At 37.4% G+C, this 21,928-nt stretch overlaps 3 protein-coding genes across 10 annotated transcripts in view; 1 reads left to right on the top strand and 2 right to left on the bottom strand.

The window, feature by feature from the left end:
- The first annotated feature begins 902 nt into the window (after nucleotides 1-902).
- LOC6564881 (casein kinase II subunit beta) lies at nucleotides 903-13,580 on the top strand. 7 transcript variants are annotated; one of them, XM_032738201.1, is made up of 7 exons: nucleotides 903-1,028; nucleotides 2,035-2,110; nucleotides 2,856-2,958; nucleotides 3,035-3,226; nucleotides 3,329-3,518; nucleotides 7,197-7,278; nucleotides 7,819-8,045. In XM_032738201.1, the coding sequence occupies exons 2-7, from the start codon at nucleotides 2,039-2,041 to the stop codon at nucleotides 7,825-7,827; spliced, it is 648 nt and encodes a 215-aa protein (XP_032594092.1). In that variant the 5' UTR covers nucleotides 903-1,028; nucleotides 2,035-2,038; the 3' UTR covers nucleotides 7,828-8,045. The 7 variants fall into 7 exon arrangements, with proteins under 7 accessions (XP_032594092.1, XP_032594089.1, XP_001991596.1 ...); XM_032738198.1 differs by lacking the exon at nucleotides 7,819-8,045 and adding an exon at nucleotides 11,670-12,038 and having other exon boundaries at nucleotides 922-1,028; XM_001991560.3 differs by lacking the exon at nucleotides 7,819-8,045 and adding an exon at nucleotides 13,000-13,580 and having other exon boundaries at nucleotides 928-1,028.
- Nucleotides 13,581-14,852: 1,272 nt separating this feature from the next.
- On the bottom strand, nucleotides 14,853-20,390 carry LOC6564882 (endoplasmic reticulum chaperone BiP). Of its 2 annotated transcripts, none has more exons than XM_032738194.2 (3): nucleotides 20,084-20,390; nucleotides 17,757-17,944; nucleotides 14,853-17,632 (listed from the first exon to the last, which is right to left on the bottom strand). In XM_032738194.2, exons 2-3 carry the CDS (start codon nucleotides 17,879-17,881, stop codon nucleotides 15,784-15,786), a joined length of 1,974 nt encoding a protein of 657 aa, XP_032594085.1. In that variant the 5' UTR covers nucleotides 17,882-17,944; nucleotides 20,084-20,390; the 3' UTR covers nucleotides 14,853-15,783. The 2 variants fall into 2 exon arrangements, with proteins under 2 accessions (XP_032594085.1, XP_001991597.1); XM_001991561.3 differs by lacking the exon at nucleotides 20,084-20,390 and adding an exon at nucleotides 19,818-19,938.
- A 1,144-nt stretch (nucleotides 20,391-21,534) lies between these two features.
- LOC6564883 overlaps nucleotides 21,535-21,928 on the bottom strand; it is a 6,541-nt gene continuing 6,147 nt past the window's right edge. Inside the window, 1 exon segment of the mRNA XM_043216318.1 lies at nucleotides 21,535-21,928. This exon segment is cut by the window's right edge and continues 702 nt beyond it. The gene's annotated coding sequence lies outside the window, so the exon portion shown is untranslated.

The following is a 21,928-nucleotide window of genomic DNA, read 5'->3' as shown; positions in this document are numbered from 1 at the left end:
TTGCATTTTGACAACTACAGATGTTCGTTTAATGTTATTACGAACAAAATATATAAATACCAGTATACAATTTTATTGAGTTGCGCGCAAAATTCGTTGCCTTGTGAATTAGCAAGTTGCCCTGTCGTACTTGTGTGCATGGGAAGAACTGTGCTTTGGGAACCTATTTGAACACTACTGATTGTTGTAATTTTCTCATGCAATACGTTTTTATAGTCTTCGTGATAGTTTTCTTAACGGCAATTCAATCAAAATGCACAAACTAAATCAGTTACCATTTTATAATTGCACATTTTTTGCCGTAAATTTCGTAAATTCGTCACAGTGTATTGTATCCGATTTTATTTAGAAATTTGTATTATTTGATTTATTGTACACTAATTTCGCACTTTCTTCTTGATAACCATTTTTCAATATTTTTACTTAACAGCACCTCCAAAGAACTTTCCACACACGCGATTAATTATTACACTATAAATTACAGCTAATTAAAAAATAACTAAAGAGAAAATCTATTTTTTGTAACATGAATTGTATTTATATGCGTTCTTTTGAGAACCTCGTTCCACAAAGTTCTACAATCTGGAGCTCCGTTATTTACGTGAGATCGCTTATATGTAACCGATCATGTTCATTTAAATACCCTTTTTTTTATTTTTGTTAATCTTCTACTTTAAAGCGATGGCTAGAAAGCATTTTAATAAATCTTAATTGTGTTGTCTTTCATACATTTCCAATCGCCTACGATCAACATTACAAAACAAAGTTGGTATTTTTATATTCGCACGCCCGTGTTATTTCTTACTTTGTTTTTTATTCTACTCATTCACACAAAATCTCAATATGTGAAATAGTCTGCAAAGTCTGGTTACTCTAATTTATATCGGTGCAATCGATAGATCGATACGTTTGTATCATCCCTAATACCGATTGCAAAACCGACAACTCGCAACTCGCTTCTTAAATTTTCGCATTGAAAAAAGTGCTTTAATTAGTAAAAGTGTTTTGAAAATTGTGCGAAAATTAAGGTAAGTGTCATGGCAAAACGAATAAAGCGTTCAGTAAAATTCAACTCAATCGGCCGAGCTGCCAACACAAGTGCAAAAATCATCTAATACGGTCTGTGAGCGTGTGCGTGTGTGTCTGTGTCGTGCCGCTACGCCAAGCGCGCTGTTGCTTAAGGCCCAGTTGGAAAATGCACAACACGATTTAAATCAATTTCTTTCTGTGAATAATGCTGGACTTTTGTTCTCAAACCCATCATAATTTAACGCATTTAAATGCCAAATACAATCCAGACAATGGATCAGTGTGTCCAACAAATTGTGCCAAGTACGAGCATGCAAACAGTGAGTGCTTGATTTCCACAAGGGTTGGGTGTATTGCCTACCTACTAAATTTCACTGCGCTCAGTGTCTCTTTTTTTTCTGAATTTCTTTGCTGCTGCTGCTACTTCAAGTGTGCTTCTTCTTTCTGCTCGGCACATTTTGTATGAGCAGCGCTTGTCAAAATACGCGTACAAATTTCCGTTCAATCGACTGTGCGTTGAAAATAACAAGCGAAAACGAAAAAAATATATACAATAAAAAAGTGGCCGCAGTTTTTGTTTTTATCAGTCACGCGTAAATGCAACAAATAAATTGACAAAAAAATAAAAAAATTATAAGAAAATCATAATAATCGAGTAAATCGAGACGCGCTCTTAAAACTCGTGGACAAATTCGATTCGTTTACTCTTTTCATTGTGTGTGTTTGTTACATACATACTGCGTTTGTGGACGTTGTGAGAAGACTCCATTGTAGCACCGCAAAAGCTAACAACAACAACGCTGCCCCTTCTATGGTTTTTTTTTAAATAAATAATTCGTCAAATTTCGCAAAATAATTCCTTTAATGTAGGTTGGGGCTAACAATGAAAATCGCTTGCATGTGCTTTCTATATCCCCCTTCCCCCAAACACACTTACATGATTTATTTATGTGGTTTCTTTTTTTTCTATTTATTTTTGTATTTTTTTTTCGGTTGTCTTCCCAGCAAAATGAGCAGCTCCGAGGAAGTCTCCTGGGTTACCTGGTTCTGCGGGCTTCGCGGCAATGAGTTCTTCTGCGAGGTGAGTGCCACACACACACACACATATATATATATATATATAAATATAAATATATATGTATATATATCCAAACACTATCATCGGCTGCTAATTCCGAAACATTGCCCTGATCCATGTTGGGTTGTTACCTAAGCGAGCGCCGCCTGCTACAGCACCAGGCGCTGCGGCCGCCAATTGTAGCCCCTCCATATATACACATACAGACACATGCACACATACCCATACACATACATATTCGCTTTAATACAGTGCGCGCACGCTAAAGTGCATCAATTGAAATCGCGCCTATTCACATCGTGTCGAACAAAAGAGGTTTTTAGATTATTTGTATTGTTGCTATTGTATATTGATGTATTCATATTGCTTAAATGGCAGATTGCACGAAAGGTGGCACACAACGACCAAAATAATTAAATAAATTAGAGAAACACTTCTTTGGGAGTTGTCCGACATGTCGAATACACAGATTACGAGGAATATACTTATTAATAAATGAATGAATGAAATGTCACATGTCTTCAGCAATTGCCGTACTCAGTCTAAAGCTCGTAAGACAATGTTTCCTCGAGTGTAATGTTAATTTGTGTATTAGTGTCAACAGTTCCGCCTTGACTCAATATTATTGAACACTATTAGTATTAAAACTTAAAGGCAGACTGACTTACAGTATACATCATTTTAAATACTTACACCCAATTAAAACATTCATTAATGCAGCTGGCTTCTTATAATTTGTGCTTTTCAGGTTGATGAGGATTACATACAGGACAAGTTCAATTTAACTGGCTTAAATGAGCAGGTGCCCAACTATCGTCAGGCCTTGGACATGATTTTAGATCTGGAGCCGGGTGAGTTTTGTGCTATTCTGTCTAGCGAATATACCCACTGTTGTTGTTCTATTTTAATATTGATATTGACTTACAGAAGATGAACTTGAAGATAATCCATTGCAATCGGATATGACCGAACAAGCAGCTGAAATGTTGTACGGGCTCATACACGCTAGATATATATTAACAAATCGCGGTATCGCTCAAATGATTGAAAAATATCAAACTGGCGATTTTGGACATTGTCCACGTGTCTACTGTGAGAGTCAGCCCATGTTGCCTTTGGGTGCGTATCGAACTCCTCATCATTAATACGACAATATATATATATATATATATTTGTAAGATTTTGCAATAATACATATGTATCTCTTCTATATCGTATCAGGCCTGTCGGATATACCCGGCGAGGCAATGGTGAAAACCTATTGCCCCAAGTGCATTGATGTTTATACACCAAAATCATCACGTCATCATCACACTGATGGCGCCTATTTTGGCACTGGATTTCCACACATGCTGTTCATGGTGCATCCCGAGTATCGCCCCAAGCGTCCTACTAATCAATTTGTTCCACGGTAAGTTATCTAGTCAATCCACTCCCGACTCACTATCAAAATTTGCCCAACAGTGACAAAACAATTCTGAAAAAATTAGATGAAGAATAGAAGCAAATGTATGCCAAGTATTATAATTGTCTATTCGCAGCTGACAGCTCATTTAACAAATGAAAATGCTAATCAAAGTAAGCGGAAGAGTGCAAAATTTGTGATTTAACTTGCCCTTTGCTACATTCTTTATTGAATTCCCATCAAAACTACTGCTTAACCCAATATGACATATAACGAAGAGAAAGCAAGTGTTAGCGAACACCTATCAAGCCAGAAGAATAAGTTGTTTGCGTTGAAGACTCTAGTCGAAACACTCCATGGTAATTACTAGAGCGAATAATTCCATATAGGTTAGGTTAGGTTATGTGGGCTGTCAGCCCTATGGGCTGACACACTTAGACCATATTAGGCCCGTTGTGATGCCGAAAAAGGGATCTACGGGGGTACTTCCTCCTACAGTCGTGCCTCCAAAGCATTTCTAACATTTAAACATTTGACCAGCCGGATGCGTTTATGAATTTCGCTATCTTGGCCGGTCTCAAGTGTCGGAGCTCCGATAAATCAGTTAGGGAGTGGTTTCCCAGGATTTCCAGCCTTTTCCTAGCAAGTGCTAGGCAGTGGCAGAAGAAATGTTCCGGAGATTCCACTTCCTCCTCATCTTTGCAGTTTCTGCAAAAGTCATTGTATGGCACCTGGAGTCTGGTGGCATGAATGCCTACCAGCCAGTGCCCAGTTAGAGTCCGGATCACTGCAGAACAGTTGGTCCGACTTAGATTGCACAGCTCTCTGCTGCGCTTTGAGTCAAGAATTGGCCATGTCAGGTGTGCTATGCGGGCACAGGTGACACTTTGCCATTTACTGCATGACCTGCGCCTGTACTCCTCTTTGATGTTGAGCTTGCAGGTAGCTAGAGGCATACTTATACCTTCCTTATCCGCGAAGAGTGGTAGTATAGTACCTTTCCTAGCTAGCTCATCGGCATTATAATTGCCTTCAATGTCCTGGGGGCCAGGGTCAGTGCGTCAGTTTGAAACACACTGCAGTGTGTTGGAAGGCTGAAGGATAACTGTATGTTGAGCTGCTCTGAGTAGACCCCACCGCCTATGCAGTTGTCTAGTTTGGAGCCGTCTGTAAAGAAGGTTATGGTCGCCGGTGGACCAGGGGTGCCATAAACCCATTCCTCCCTTTGAGGGAAGGAGAAAGGAGATGTCCGCCTGCACAGAGATCCGCGATGTGCAGGTAGGCTGATTAATATCGGAGGTCGCCAGGTATCCGATATGCTCCGTGTAAGACTGGGCTATTTAAGGGCCCCCAGCCTGGCTGACTATCGGCACGGGTCGCATAACATCTAGATAGAGACTTGAAACTTGGAACACATACGGGTTTGTGCCCGCGTCAAAGTGTACAAATTTGAGTGCTACGTCCACCAGGGGGCTAGGAAATCGATCAAATCGGTAAAGCCACATTATCTGCTACAATTTTTAAGGCTACAGTCGCCAAATTTGGTCGGTAGGTTGTTGGCACTATCCTTCAGAGATAGGCATACGCCACGCCCACCTGCTTAAATGGCTATATCTTCGGCAGTTTTTGAGTTTGAGCCGTCAAATTAGGTAGAAATGTTATTGGTAGCCGCCTTTTATATCGAAAATTGACTTACATCGATATAAAAAGATATGAATGTGGGTTAACAGTTTTTTTTTAATGTGTTCAGGGAATAAAAACCATAGGTTTAAATATGGAAGGAATTTTTTGTGCATATTTAAAGGCATATATTGCATTTTTCCCTGCTAATTATTGACAAAAACTAAATCTTTTCAATAAAAACACAGTGTATTATCATGCCTATTAAAGGCTCTGTCATCTTCACAAGGAGATCTCTAAACTTGACTCAAAACAATGATATACCACTTCCTGGTGAGCTATAACATTTATTATTATTGGCATTTGGAATTTATACGCTGCGGCCTGCCAGATCCGCTGTGCCTAGTTCAGAGCGTATAACTGTTATATCAAACCTCAAACCTCCTGCCCGAATACCAGAATCCTTGTCGGGATGAGGGTTTCTGTTGAAAATATGTAAAAGATCAATACAACATTCCGATTACTAATGTTAATAGCAGAATATATCCATACTGCGCTCGATACCCCAACTCAAGAATACATTGAATAAAAGTTCTTCTTAGTCTAACCGCCAAACCTAGTGCATCATTTTGCCGCTTTAAAACCCAACAGTTTCATCCACAGGATACTATATCTTTTTCTAGCTAAGGCAAAACAATCTGCTAGGATGTGCTTTAAGGACACTCTCGTTTTCACAGAACCGGAATTTTCCGTTACTAAACATATCTAGTTTCGAAAGGTGACAATGTCCTGTCCTGTGCTGTACCGGGTGACTGCTCGGTCGGTCGCCTGGAGGCGGTTTCTTATCTGTGCCTCCTCCTTTTTTCGTACCTTTGCTTCAACTTTCTTTCTTGGCTCTTTAGCCTTTTTGAGTGCTTCATCTGGAGCAAACCCTCTCCTTACCTGGGGCATGCTGACTTCACCAATGCCTGTGGCACTCTCCTGTTTGGTGCTGGAGTGTGCCATGTTGTGGAGGATGGTCTACAAGCTCCCTATCCAGGGCTCAATCTCTAGGCACACTGTCTGTAGGTAGATCCTGCGGTATTTTTATATTATTAGAACTCTTCATATTGGTTCCCACGAGCTGTGAAAAACAATATGTTCACCCGGCCAGAGATCCGCAGTAGCCGGGTAAGGCTAATTAGAGCAGGCGGTCACCATTTATCAGCTAGTTTTTTTTATCCGGGCCACCAGCCAAGTTGACTCTCAGCACGTTTCGAGTGACACCTTAGTCCGGCCCGAGTGAGATAAGATAGAGATGGGATAAGATAGAGATAGGATAAGATAGAGGTAGGTAAGTGATTGTGGGGAGGTTGGATATGTGTGAGGCTAGTAAAGGCGACAACACAGGTTAGTACGATGGTCGTACTCGTCCCCGCTGTTTGTCCTGGACTGCCTATTTACTAGGAATCTTGTGTTATTCACGGCTAACCTCCCCGTGTGGAGGCTGTTCGCTATCCACAACCCGCAATCCAGGAAGTACAACGTTTACTTAGATACAAATCAGAAGAAGATGCTAACGTAATAATAATAATAACAGACGCTTTCAAGTGAGACTGAGCGCAGAATACAAGCAAGGATCTCTTTAATATCTTGACTAGTCAATTAAATTGTATTAAAAGACAAAATCACAGGCATTGAACTCAAAACGAAACTGCCTTTCAAATTCAACACTCCTGCAAATATTTAGGGTTTATTCTTGACTATTTGTTGTTAACTTTAAGCAGTCACACAGAGGAACGTACTACGTAAATGAACCACAATTGAAAACAGAAAATTTCACAGGCACTATTACTTTTAAAATTGATTAAATTGAGTTGGTGATTGGTATAACAAGGCTATCTTTAATTATGTTTCTTAAAACTTCAGTATTAATCTATATATCGCTCTCTTTTTTTTTTTTGATATTGCATACATTCAACTCCTGCTGCCCATCCTTCTGATGTCGCTGTTCAACACACAACAACCAAAACATCAACAACAACAACAACAACTGTTGCACCTATATAAACAACGATAATTCAGTCTGTACGGCTTTAAAATTCACAGCTTAGCTTATCAAATTCAGCTGCAGGCAGCAGCCAATTTCAAAATGCCACTACGAGCGGTAAATTTAAAATGAAATTTTTATTAACCATTTTTTCTATTGACTAAACAAAAGAAAAACAAAACCAAACCAAAAAAAAAAAAAAAAAAAAAAAAAAAAAAAAAAAAATCAAAAACATGCAACAAACCAACGTCTCAACTGAGCATATATATATATCTATATATTTTTTTTATTTGTTTCTCTCCCCACACATACAACCACCACCACCAACCAACCAAACCAACCAACACAAAACACCTAATGGTCATCTATCTGAACGACAACCAATTCTAACTTGAATTTGAACCGAATCCAACATATATGTATATATGCATATGCACATCTGTCTGTGTATGTGTGTGTGTGCGTGTATGTGTTTGTGTTGTTAATAACCTAACCTATGATCTGATCCATGCAAATGTGCCGGGTTTTATTTATGTTGTCTGTTTATCGATGTCTGCATAAACAAAAACGATCGTCATCGATTTATGGAAAACAATACGCTGCTATATATACATACCACATACTACCTATACCCCAATACAAAAACATTGTGTATAGAAAAACTAATAAAAAAAAACACATACGCATACCACGCACGAAAATAAAACACACATACAACAAACAACAACAAATAAACAAACATAACATCGCATATATATATATATATGATTGATTATAAAGAAACGAGAGACATAGTTTCAACTGAAGAGAACCGGCAGCTACAGACCGTTACAACTGCAGAGGTTTTGAGCGCCACAAGCAAAAATCATTTATATAAAATAAAATTTAAAAAAAAAAATACAAAAAACAAAACTGCGTTTATATTTAAAAAAAAAAAAATAATTTAAAAAAAAAACAAGAAACGAAGAAAATAAAATATAAAATCGTAGTGAAGTGAACAAGTAGTAGAAAATGTATTAAAGTATAAACCTAAAAAAAAAAGAAAACAATAAACAAAAACAAAAGAAAGTAAAAAAAAACCCGAAACATTTGAAGCAAAAGAGTACGGAAATGATATGAAGTTTTCTTGAAGCACACGCACACAAACACACTTAACTGACACACACATAATACCCATATGGCCATATACCAATTGATCGATATTCCTTATCGCTATCGAACATGTCGCATCCATACAAAAGCTCATCAGTACGAAGATAATAAATTTTTGTCGTTTACACAATCAACAAAAGAAAAAAAAAAAAAAAAACAGAAAAAAAAGCATATGTGCATACTTATGTATATACATATACATATACTTGTATATATATATAGTCAATGTACTTATGTTAGCATTTAGTATAATTGTAAGCAACAACAACAACAACTGAATGCAGCAAAAACTAACAAACAACGCAATCAATTTACACATTGTGCATAGAAATTTGTTTCATCATCATCATCATCAACAACTTTTTGCGCTTGTGTTTTGCTGCTTGTCGTTTCTTCTTGTTTTTCACATACACACACGCATACACATACACAGGCACACACACATATACATATATATCAACATACAAACTACATACTTAATATTCACACACACACACACACACACAATCTCGTTTTTAACCTAGTATGTATTAGTAAATAATTATGTTAAAGTTACACACACATTTTGTCTTTAGTTAATAATCTTATATAATACTTAAATATGTACGTTTTGCATTTGTTTTTATTTCTGTGTGCTATTACATAACTGTATTACTTATATGGTATATATACTATATATATTTTATGTTGTAAAACAGGATACTGTAGGTGGCAGCACTAGACCAAAACACAGTTAGTTCTCCAACCGAGTGAAATAGAGCAAAAAAAAAGAAGGAAAAAAACTTAATAAATATGAGCGAGATCCGTATAGACAAGAAATAAACAATTAGGGAGCGAATGAAAGTTCAATGTTGATTAGGCCACAAACAACGATATATAGGGAACATAGTACTTCCAAAAACCATTTATTAAAGCAAACACAAAGCAAAAAACAAAATATAAAATAAAATAAAAAAAAGAAGCAAAGAAAATAAATGAACAATATAATTTTAAACTACAATATATTTATAATACGAATACAACGCATATACATACATTTTATAACAATCCACAGGATTCCTGTATCAAAATCAAGAAAGTCACAAACAAAAAAATGAAACGAATACGAAAATGAAAATGAGAAACAAATCATCTGTAAAAAAGAAGAAAAACAAATAATAGAATTCACTGTTAAATATGTATAAGCTATTGCCCACTCTTACCCTACCCACACACACCAACACACACACACACCAACACACACACACACCAACACACACACACACCAACACACATACCAATACAATCCAATCGACAAGAAAGAAATCAGAAGGAGTTTCAAGTTCAAGACAAGGACAGCAAAAGCGGCGATCACTGCAAGGCCGAGCGAGACAGACTCAGAGAGAATGAGAGAATTAAATCAGCAAAAAGCACACAACACGCAGCAGCAGCAGCATTATCATCACAAGAAGAGGAAGCAGCATCACTGCACACATACACACCCTCACACATAGACACACACACACACTCACTCACACCTACACACATAGAAGAGGATACACATTGTGTAAACTTGATGTGAAGTGAAGAAGACGAAAATGAGGCAGCACTTGCAAGCACACACAAACACAGACAAATACACCCACACATACAAAACCACACCGAAATGCACACAAGTGCTGCCCAGCCCTACCAAAATCATTCGCAAAAGCAATAACCGAAAATGTTTTCGAAATTTCCAATTGAGCAGAGTAGGTTTCTTTTTTTTTTTTTTTTGCAAGATTAAATGTAGTAAATACAAAAACAAAAACCACATACAAAACAATTAGCTACAGATTGGTTTTATAGAATACATTTATAAATGTATGCGTATTTCTAATTGTATATTATTGAATTATAAGCAACGGCAAATAAATAAAAAAAAATAAAAAAAAAAAAAAAAACAAATGAGTGCATCACAATTTGAGGACACTCGGCCGAAACTACAAGCAAACAAAAACAATAATTAAATCGAATTTCGGCTTGCCGAATCTTAAATACCCTTGCATAATAATTTTTGCGTTTTAGTATAGTCTGATCTTTAGAAAAAATATAAAAGCATAATTGGAGATCAATGTAGAAATTATCAAGTTGGTTGTAGTAAAATAATACAATTATGTAAAATCTTTTTTAAAGCATATAGTCTTCCGATATGTCTTACGCCAGTTTCTTTAGTTTCTACTCGTTCTTCAAGGGTATTCTAAAATCGTGTTTCAGACATTTCAAAAGTTATCAATTGCGCTGGTTTTTAGCAACTCGTTTAATTTTAAGGGTCCAAATTAAACGTATCTAGTTGTATATTTCTGTTAGTATAACGTGTAAATTTTTTTGTTCTTTTTTTTTTAAATTATTTTATTAAGCACTAAAGTATAGAACGCAAGTTTATTTTGCAATATGTAATTGTAATATGTTTGTTTTCTCAATGTGTAGTTCCATAAAAATTCATGTGTGACAAATTGTTTGTATTCAATTTTGTTTTTTGTTTTTCTTATGCCATTTTTTACAAAGAATGTTTTTGTATGCAGACAGATTGTATAAGATGATGTTGTAATAGAGAATCGCATACTGAATCAAAAGAAAGGAACACAAAACAAGTACATAACAATAAAAGTGAACACATTTTGTAAGCAAATTAGCATTAAAGTAAATATATATACATATTATATATAGAAATCGATAAAAAAAAGGCCAAGTGCGTAAGGAACGTTGATAAGTTGAGTGCATACTGAAACAAAAGAAAAAAAAAACGAAAAAAAATGTTTACAATTGATATATAACTTTTACTGACTTAAACAAAAACGAAAAGAAAAAAAAACAAAACAAAAACAAAAAGCTGAAAGAAAACAAAAATGATTTGAAGATGAATAAGTTGAAGAACAAGAGTAATATTAACAATAACTAAAATAAAAACAAAACTGATATTTAATACAATTTGCAGTGTATCATTTTGGTTAAACATTATTACTTTCCCTTTGCATTTTATTTTCGTTTGTACAACAACAAGTAGGAGACACGAGACCATCATTGACCCACACTGATCATCATCCTTAACCAAAAATCGCTATATATGTTGCATATGTATTTATGTATGTGTGTATGTATGTGTGTACTACTTATACGCATTCCACTGCACTCATCTCAGCTGTTGTGTTCCATGTCGATGGCTGTGCGGTGTTGGCTACTTAATTGTTCAGTGTTACTCTTTCTATGGACTATATTGCTTATGACTATTTTTTCTTTTCTATGTATATTCAAATACTCTCTCTATGCTATGCTATACTTTTTTTTATTATTTTGTTTTACATAAAAATATATATACATCGATAAAAAAAATCTAGGACTACATTGCGCTCTGCCAGGAGATCTTAAGTCGTCCCGATCCTGAGGCCGAAGTTGAATAGTTTGCCTGCTTATCCTGCTATCAAAGGCCGCTACTAATGCCATTTCACTCTAACCACCAGCACGTGCGCTAAGCGACAGCAATTAACTGACAAAAGCTAGCTGCTATACAGATACTACCACTATGCGCGTTTGCCTCTATCTATCTATATATCTCTCTCTCTCTCTCGCTCTCACATAATTTGATTCATTTACATTTTGTAAGCGTAATTTATATACTAAATATGTACTTATTTTTTTTTAAAGCTCGTTCTTAAATTATTTAGTTGCCATGCGAATGTGAAACAAAAATAAAATTAAGCGCAAAATGGTTATTTTTTTATTATTATTGTAACTTACACGCTTAACGACTATTGGTTGGGATCACTTTTTATATTTATGCACTTAATTCCCAGTACACACACAAATGCTTCTTATCACGATCATGCTGTCAGCTGCACTGCATCCATAGACATCCACACACACACCCATACACATACACACACACCCACACCCACACACACACACACACATATACACACACACACATACACACACACACACAGAGAAAACCTCAAAATCGACAAAAGAAAATAAACAAATCTACAAATGATAATACAGACATACAAAATATACCTAACTCGTGCATAGTTTGGATTGGATTCTTCAGGTCGACGACCATATGTATAAATATACTGTCTCTCTCTCTCTCTCTCACACACACACACGCACACACACAAACCGACAGACAGACAGACAAACACACACATACGTATATATTTATAAAAGGACGTGCCGTTTCTCATGATCATAACGGTTCATTTGTGAATTGGCTAACAAAAAAAATAAAAAATACAAAAACAAACGGCTCATTTCGTATGCAAGACAAGGACAACAACCAAAAATTACTTATCATGCACATATTCTACGTTTTTATATCCTCCCTCAATTTTGTAAATTGTACATAAGTACATATATGTATGTATGTATGTATTAGTATGTACATACATTGTACCATATATATTGATGATGATCTAATGTACACATTATGGTAGTTTTGGTTTCTTCTGCTTTGTTGTTGATTATTTTCACTTTTACGTTTTTCTCTCTTTCATTGTGTCTTCCTTTCTTTGTATCTTTGTTCTTGTTGCGCGCAAATTGGTGGCAAATTCTGGCATCTCTGCATATACCGATAACCGATATACCGATTTGAACTTTGAACTGCGCACCCACTTCGTCTCTTCGCTCTCTCTCACTCACTCGGTCGACGAAATGAAATGATCCCAGCAGCAACGCGGTCAGCCACCAAAGGACGAAGAGCCTGAGAATAATGCCGTCGACACGATTCCAAAACGCATCTAAAATTGCAGCAGCCGCTGCAGCAAAACCCAACAAACAAAACCACACAAACACACACACACAACACACACACACACACAAGCAGAAGCAGAAACAGCAGCTACAAGCAGCGCCTTTGTGGAATGTTATGTTAACCACGCTACATCTCCCCCCCATCCCTAAGAAAGGACCAACTACGCAATCCGCTGGCATTCACGAGGCTTGTGCGAAAAATCATATTCTTAAAACGAACGTGCAGCTATATATACATATATAGCATATAACATCTACACACAGGCACACAAACACAAAAAAATATATAAAACAAAAAAAAAAAAGAAAAAAAGGAAAACAAGGCAGGAAGAAACAGAATAATGCAACTCTGTCATGGCAAGGCATGGTCCCCGTGCGTGCGACCGATGTATTCAATTCAATTTTATTCTTTGCATTTTATTTACTAAGTGAGCGGCTGAAGTTTAGAATAGTTTTAAATATATAGTCAATTCCCATTTACCATTTACCAATTACCAATTTCCCTCTACACAAACAAAAACACAAACACAACACACAAACAATGCATACAATCAGTACACAAATTCTCCAAATAAAATATAAACTTGGGCCAGTTTGCTCATGTTTCTGTCATAAGTTAACATCGTGTGTTAGCTGATCTTCCCGTCAAAAGTTAACCGGCAGTTGATTTGCTGCAGTGTTGCCACATCGTACACAAAACATAGCTTGTAACCGACCTATCGATAATTCATTTCGATACATTTACAAGCGACAAGCTATCGAACCGCTTTGCCAGCTCGCACCGTTGAGGTGTTGCCAATTTAACGACCTGGCGTTCCCAAATAATGCACAGCTATAATATTTAATATAACATTTTAATATTTAATATTGCTGAACTTCTTGTTAACTTCAACAGAAACATAAGAAAACGTGCCTAAAAGGAAACCGAGAAGAAAAATCCGTTACCGTAACAACCCAGCAAAAACAAAAAAATATATAATATTAATGAAACTATGCGAGCCGAAAGTTTGTGTCGAGTCGGCCTCGCAATTCAAATATCTGAGAGTGCATACGTATATAAGTAAATAGAGAAATACATACATATGTGTACACAATAAACAATATATAAATATACCGTTAGCTTATTTATATACATATTTAAAAAAAAGAAAGAAAAAAAACGAAAACAAACAAACAAAACAAATATTTTATGTATTTTTTTAATGTATTTAAGAATAATTAAGATTACTCGTAATGCAGTAACTGAAAAACTGAATCGTAGTAAATATATATAAATATGTATGCGAATCGGTGAAAGTGCAAAGCGACTAGCTCCCAAACAAAACGAGAGAGCTACCTATAAAGTAAGTAACGCCTGATCAAACTGAAATCTATATGCGCAAGGAATATGAGATACGCAAAACAAGTATAAGAATGATAAGAACAAAAATAATAATAGAAAAAAAAAAAAAACAATAAAACAATAAAAGATGCGGATTGAACGATTGAACTACAAATATTATCTTCTGAATATTTTACTTTTTGATCCTATTGACCGACTACTGCACAAATCTGTTTAAAAAAAAAACCCGCTGGGGTTCTCGCCGTTCTCAAAAATCTATGGGGCAAATTGGGTTGAGAAGCGTTTCTCCATGGGAATCAACAATTTGGCCAGCGAAAAGTGAATTTTCATCAGATTGACATACATACATATACAGGTATATGTATAAACTTGAGAATGATCCAACTCAACAGCACAGTAAGCCAAAAAAAATATAAGGAAAACAGATGTGTTCAAATTTGTTTTTCTTTATTTTATTTTTAAATAAATTATAAGGTTCTTCGTAAAATCGAAGAATCCGTTATTATTATTATTATTTGTTAAGTTTTGTCTGTCTGTCTGTCTGTGAGTGTGTGTGTGTGTGTGTGTGTATATATATTTAGTGTTTGTTGCTTGTGTTTTATACTACGCACATTATCTCTTTTATTTATTTCCCCGCAGCACTCGCTCTTTCTCTCTTGTTTTTTCTCTAGCTCTTCTCCCGCGCTCTCTTATACATATAACATTCTTTTGTATTTGATTTTTTTTGTGTTTAATTTTTCCGTTTTTTTTATATTCTTAATAAGATGGTGTTTATATAACTTGAAGGCTAACCTATTGATTTGTGTTACCTCAATTTGGAGAGCTTAGCTGTTGTTATCAAAAAATATACAGTGCTTTAAGTTTGTTTATCTTTTTTTGCTTTTTGTTTTTTCTTTTTTGTTTTGTCATTCGTCCATTTACGGGAAGAGGAATGCGAGGAACACATATGATAATCATCAGCTCTCTCTATACAACTCTTTACTCCAAATGCGTTTTTTTGGGGGCCGAAAGAATATACTTTATAAATTATAAAATAGAAAAAAAAAAAATGTTGCTATAAGAAATTTGGCGAGGTGAGAAATTGTGAGTTGCTGTTCAATTAAAACCAAAAAAAAACCTATTTTGTTGCTTTGGGGTTTTTGCATATTGCTTGTGTGACGGGGGAGGGGGTGGGAGGAGTGTGTTCTTTTTTCTATTTGTTGCTGTTGCAGTTGTTGTTGTTTGTTGGTTTGTTTTTTGTTTTTGTAATTGTTTAATCAGTCTGATTTACTTCTACTGCCAAAACTATTTATATAATCCAACCGTCTTCGTACGTTTCTCAATTTGTGTAACGTTCTCATTCCGCTCGCTCGCTTGCTGGCTTACAGCTCATCCTTGAGATCGTCACCAGCGTCGGCGCCCTCTGGTGGTGGTGCACCGCCAGTGCTTTGGTACAGTTTGGCAATGACGGGCTGAACGATGGCCTCCAGATCCTTCTTCTGTTTCTTGTACTCCTCGGGATCGGCATCGGGATTCTGTTCGAGCCATTTGATTGACTCATCGATGGCCGTCTCCAGTTTAGTCTTCTCATCGTCGCTCAGTTTGGCGCCGAGCTTCTCCTTGTCACCGATTTGATTCTTTAGACTGTAGGCATACGATTCCAGCTCGTTGCGCGACTCGACGCGCTCCTTCAGCTTCTTGTCCTCATCGGCGAACTTCTCGGCATCGTGAATCATGCGATCGATATCCTCGGGCGTCAGACGATTCTGGTCGTTGGTGATCACAATCTTCTCCTTGTTGCCGGTACCCTTATCTTCGGCGCTGACCTGGAGAATGCCGTTAGCATCGATCTCGAACGAGACCTCGATCTGGGGAATGCCGCGCGGTGCCGGTGGAATGCCAGTCAAATCGAATTTGCCCAGTAAATGATTATCCTTGGTCATTGGACGTTCGCCCTCATAGACCTGAATGGTCACCGTATGCTGATTATCGGATGCCGTGGAGAACACCTGCGATTTCTTGGTGGGAATAACTGTGTTGCGTGGTATCAGTTTGGTCATGACGCCACCGACTGTCTCAATGCCCATGGTCAAGGGATTCACATCGAGCAGAACGATCGCATCGGTGTCCTGTTCGCCAGAGAGAACGCCAGCCTGGACGGCAGCGCCGTAGGCAACAGCCTCATCGGGATTAATGCCACGGGATGGTTCCTTGCCGCCAAAGAAGTCCTTCACAAGCTGTTGCACCTTGGGTATACGCGTGGAGCCGCCAACAAGCACAATCTCGTGGACGTCCTTCTTGTTCATATCAGCATCCTCGAGCACTTTCTGCACCGGCTTCAGCGTCGAACGGAACAGATCCAGATTGAGCTCCTCAAATTTGGCACGGGTCAGCGTCTCGGAGAAGTCATCGCCTTCGAAGAAGGATTCGATTTCGATGCGCACCTGATGGGAACCGGACAAAGCGCGCTTTGCCTTCTCGACCTCGCGACGCAGTTTCTGCACAGCGCGATTATCCTTGCGAATGTCCTTGCCCTTCTTCTTCTTGTACAGCTTGATGAAATGACCCATGACACGCTGATCGAAATCTTCGCCACCCAAATGAGTATCACCATTGGTGGCAACGACCTCAAACACACCATTATCGATGGTCAGCAGGGACACATCGAAGGTGCCGCCGCCCAAATCGAAAACGAGCACATTCTTCTCGCCTTCCTTCTTGTCCAGACCATAAGCAATGGCAGCGGCAGTCGGTTCATTTATGATGCGCATCACCTGGAGACCAGCAATGACGCCAGCATCCTTGGTGGCCTGACGCTGGGCATCGTTGAAATAGGCGGGAACGGTGACAACAGCATGAGTGACCTTCTTGCCAAGATACGCTTCGGCCGTTTCCTTCATTTTACCAAGAACCATGGCGGAGATCTCCTCGGGCGCAAAGACCTTGCCACCCTGCGAGGTATCGACATTGATATGTGGCTTCGAGTTCTTCTCGACAACCTTGAAGGGGAAGAATTTGATATCGTGCTGCACATTCGTGTCGGACCATTCACGTCCAATCAATCGCTTCGCATCGAAGACCGTATTCTCTGGGTTTGTGGTCAGCTGATTTTTGGCAGCATCTCCAATCAGACGCTCGCCATCGGCTGTGAAGGCCACATATGAGGGCGTAATACGATTGCCCTGATCGTTGGCGATGATCTCAACGCGTCCATTCTTGTAAACGCCAACGCTGTGGGGAGCAGGATGAAAGAAAAGGAAAATATAACAATTGAATTTGCAATTGGATAGTGCTCAATATTCACTGTGTAATTGAAAATGTGCATTTTTTGTGTGCATTCAAAATGCCAACTTACCATGAGTATGTGGTGCCCAAATCGATGCCAATAACGGTGCCCAGTTCCTTATCCTTCTCCTTCTTCTCCTCACCAAGTGAGAGGCCAACAAAGGCCACGACAGCCAGCAATATGCACAACTTCATTTTTATTTTGTTATTTTCTAGTTTTTTTTTGGTGCTTAGACTTTGACACCAAACAAAAAAAAACTGTAATGAGAAAAAAAGATAGAAAATTAATGATTAACGGAAATGCATGAAAAAGCTTAGGTTTATTCTTTTATTTTATTTTTTGTACACGTCAACACGGCCACAAAAGGGAGAGACCGGGAGAGAGAGAGAGAGAGAGAGCCGAAAAAAGAAACGTCGCTGACGTTGACGACGCTGTCAACAGGTAAGATACCGTTATGTGTGCTGCTTTTGCAAAATGATTAAAGCAATGGCCTCGTTTATTTATGGCACGGCTTTAAATTATGCCAAGTACGATTTAAATTGAAGGGAACACATAATTATGGCACACACCTCAAAAAAAAAATACCTGGAGAAAGATCTTGAAGAAAACACACAAGCACACGTCCGTTCCGCTGGCTAAACGTGCAAGAACTGTTTAAGCCGCACCGCTGCCTTGCTCTTCTCAGCTCAGCTCAGTTTAGGCTCTGCTCTGACATTGACCGACGTCGCTGCTCTGCCAAAGTTAACATAGAATTTTTGTATACGTGGTAACATTTTTCTGGTGCTTTTTGCTTTTTCTCCCTCTCGCTCGCTTCACAAAATCTGTTGCCGGTCGCTCTGTTCTCTTGTGCGAGAGTTAACTGGTTTTTCTTATGCCTCTCACTCTCTCCTTCTATTTTTTTTGTTCTCCACAAATTTCTTATTCGGTCTTTACATTCTCAATGAGTAGTGTGCAACAACAAAAACCAAAAACTACATTGCGATAGACACACGTCCGTACGTCTGTCTGTCTGTCTGCCTGGTAGCAGCACAAGCAATTCACACATGGTGAAAGTTACGGAATGGCGGGGCGTGCCGGGTCGACTTCTTCTGCCGGCAATAGACTCGAGCAATTTGCACAGCTGTATTAGTTTTGTCTGTTTTTACTTACTATGCGTCCGCTTTGTCAAACTTCCAAGGCAATACAAAACCGAGTTAATCCACTGAAATGACTGCTCAACTGACGTGTACTTCTGTTAATAACGTAAACTGTAGTTTGCGGATCTGTTTTAATGACGTGTACAATGCTGATTGAACCGACTGTCGAAGTCACACACACTCACAACTACGCAAAGAGACAACGATGCCAGCAAAAATTGACAGTTGGCGCAGGCGCGTCTCTCTCTCTCTCTCTCTATGTGTATGTGTGTGTGTTTGCAATAAATTTGAATTTTAGAGTATTGCGTATACTGTGTAGTTGCATTTATTTGTTATTGCACCATCGAAATCAAGTGCTGCCAGGTCAGCAGGCAAATAATGTTGCACACTGGGCAACGAGCACAGAACTCAAAAATGTACCAGCTGTGTAATCAGACGACGGCGTGTGGTGCGTGTGTGCGAGCCAGTGTGTGCACAACAGCAGAGGTTTAAAAAAACGATGTCGCAATAATATGCAATATTGAACAGCCGGCAGCCGGCATGAAGGAAGTGAATGAACTTTGCTACTGATTGTTAATAATGTATGCATGTTCATTAATTTACACATAATGTATTATATTAAATTATAATCTGAGCAGCGGCAAACGTTGCACGACACGTCATGCAAATTTGGGGTTACACTGGCAGCGAGTGGCGCAGCAATTCCCTAACACAAATTGTTTTGAGATTATAAAGCTAACACTTCCATGGGGAGGCATTTATGTATTAGAAGGGAGACAAGACACGTGCTTTAGTTTATTTCGCATTATGTGTGTATATAAAATAAAGACCATGAATTTGGTACAACATTGCCAACATGGCGACATCTACATGTGCACTAATATTCTACTATGTAAATCACTTTCTTTGTACTACTGCATTTGGTATTGGCTATGTGATCAATGCATTAGCTTTAGTAATTATCGCCAACTGATAAATTGAATATATAACTTACACTTGAACTTTGAGTTTTTCAGCTAACTTTTCCGCTCGTAAATTATCTCTCTCGACGTGTAAAACTGAACTGAAAGAATATCGGCGATTACTGCTACTTTGTGCCGGCGCTTTCTACGCATACACTCACAAGCACACACACACACACACATGCAACGCTGTGCTGGGTACACGTCAGTGTTAACTTTACAACAGTGTTGCACAACACGCGAAATTAGAAAAGTAATCGATTGTTGTCATTTTAAAAACAGATTTTTGTATACTTACTTTTACTAACTTAAGCTAAATTGAGCACTAAATAAAAAAAATCCGCTCGATATAAATATTTGGACACTTCAATGTGTACGGTTTGACTTGTATAGTCTTTGTTGCTTCTTATTTTTGGCTTCAGTTATTAATTACTTTGTACAGGGTTTCACAGTCACAGTTTTTGTTTATATTAACAAAAAAAAATAAAAAAATTCTCTTATTGTTGAACGCACGTTGTTTACAATTTCAAGTATAATGTATTCCAATATAATTTTGCTTTCTTCTATATGCCGATCTGTTACTTCTTTGCTGTCTGAATGGAAACTGTTGACTGCTCTCTGCAGTGCCGGGCTATTTATTCAATGCCAATGTTTACCAACTGACGTGTTGACCACGTCAGTGTCTGCTGCAATTCTGATTGGCGTTTCGTGGCGCTGACCGACGTATCTGATTGGCCCACGCTGGAAATTTCCCCACGCAACTCGAAGAGCGGAGACCGTGCTAGAAAGAGCTTTACTTTTGTTTGTCGCGCTTTCAAACATAGTTTTCGTCATCACCGTCAAGTCAAATTCAAGGCTAATGACACTGAATGTGAGATCTCACTCACTTTGTCGCACTTACAGTTTATTTTCTGGTTACTGTTTTCTATGAAACCTATGTTGATTTGGTGAAAATAAGGAAGATTTTTGGCAGACACTGACGTGTACCTGGCTTAAATCGCTTGCCTCCAATAAAAATCCTTATCAAATTCTCTAATGCATTTTCGTAGCATTGATTAGCATATGTTCTAGAACCTCCACAAAAAAAAAAACGCCCCATTTATAATTCTGTTTTTTCTTTTTATGATATTTTTTAATGACACACAATCAATATCAGCATATTTGTATTTTTTTCTTTCATTTTTTTGTTTTATTTTTTTATTTTTTTTAACAGTAATAGCATTTTCATAATTATCATCAGTGACAAGTCCAACATACAATTTAACTTTACCATAGTTGTGCAATTTTTGTTGTCAATAGAATATTGTTTACACATGCATTTGTTTTGTATGTTAGGCGTATGAATAAGGAGTGTGGGATGGGGATGGGATGGGATGGGAAGGGGACAAATTCGCTAAGCTTCTGGCATATTATTAATCAAATAAAACTGCGTCTGGCAAAATTGCATCCAAACTCAGTGGATTATTTATCTTGCAATATTATGCATGTATGTGTTTTTTTGTTGTTGTTTTGTTTTGTTTTTCAATATTAAACTATTTATCTTAAGGAGCGAAAGGCAACCCGGCAAATAGTTTGCACACAAATTTCTCTTTTGCCTGCCAATAAAAATGTAACATAAAAATAAAAAACAAATTGTTGTTTGTGTTAATTTTGTTCTTTTTCCATTTGTCCATAATAAAAATTGTAGGCATAATGAAAATTTACAAAAAGTGAGCTCGTATAAGTAGTATGTATATAAATATTAAAAAGGTTTTGGTTTCTTCTTGTTTGTTTGTTTTTTTTTTTCGTATTTTACTTTATCTTTGTTTTAAAAGCTAAATTTGGTCAAAAAATTTGAGCTAATCTCATTCAAAGAGTTAAAGCAAAATACTAGGAAGTAAATAAGAGTAAAGAAAATGTTGTGATAAAGACGAAACCTGAGAAGAAAAACGAAAAATTGTGTTAACAGTTATTCGAGTATAGTTTACAGTTGACAGTTTTACAGTTACAATTGGGCGCAGTTCATTGTGTGCACAAAAAATTTGCATAAAAATGTTCTTTTTTTTCGATTGTATTATCTGTTTTTCAGTTGCATTTTTTTTTTATACGTAATTTAATATTAATCGCAATTTTGGTTATTTGCATCTATCGGTTATTTTTGTTG

This window comes from Drosophila grimshawi, unplaced genomic scaffold, assembly GCF_018153295.1.
Source record: "Drosophila grimshawi isolate 15287-2541.00 unplaced genomic scaffold, ASM1815329v1 contig_848, whole genome shotgun sequence".
NCBI classification, from domain to species: domain Eukaryota; kingdom Metazoa; phylum Arthropoda; class Insecta; order Diptera; family Drosophilidae; genus Drosophila; species Drosophila grimshawi.
The sequence above is the reverse complement of the archived record's forward strand: the minus strand, read 5'-3'. Positions and strand labels throughout refer to the sequence as shown.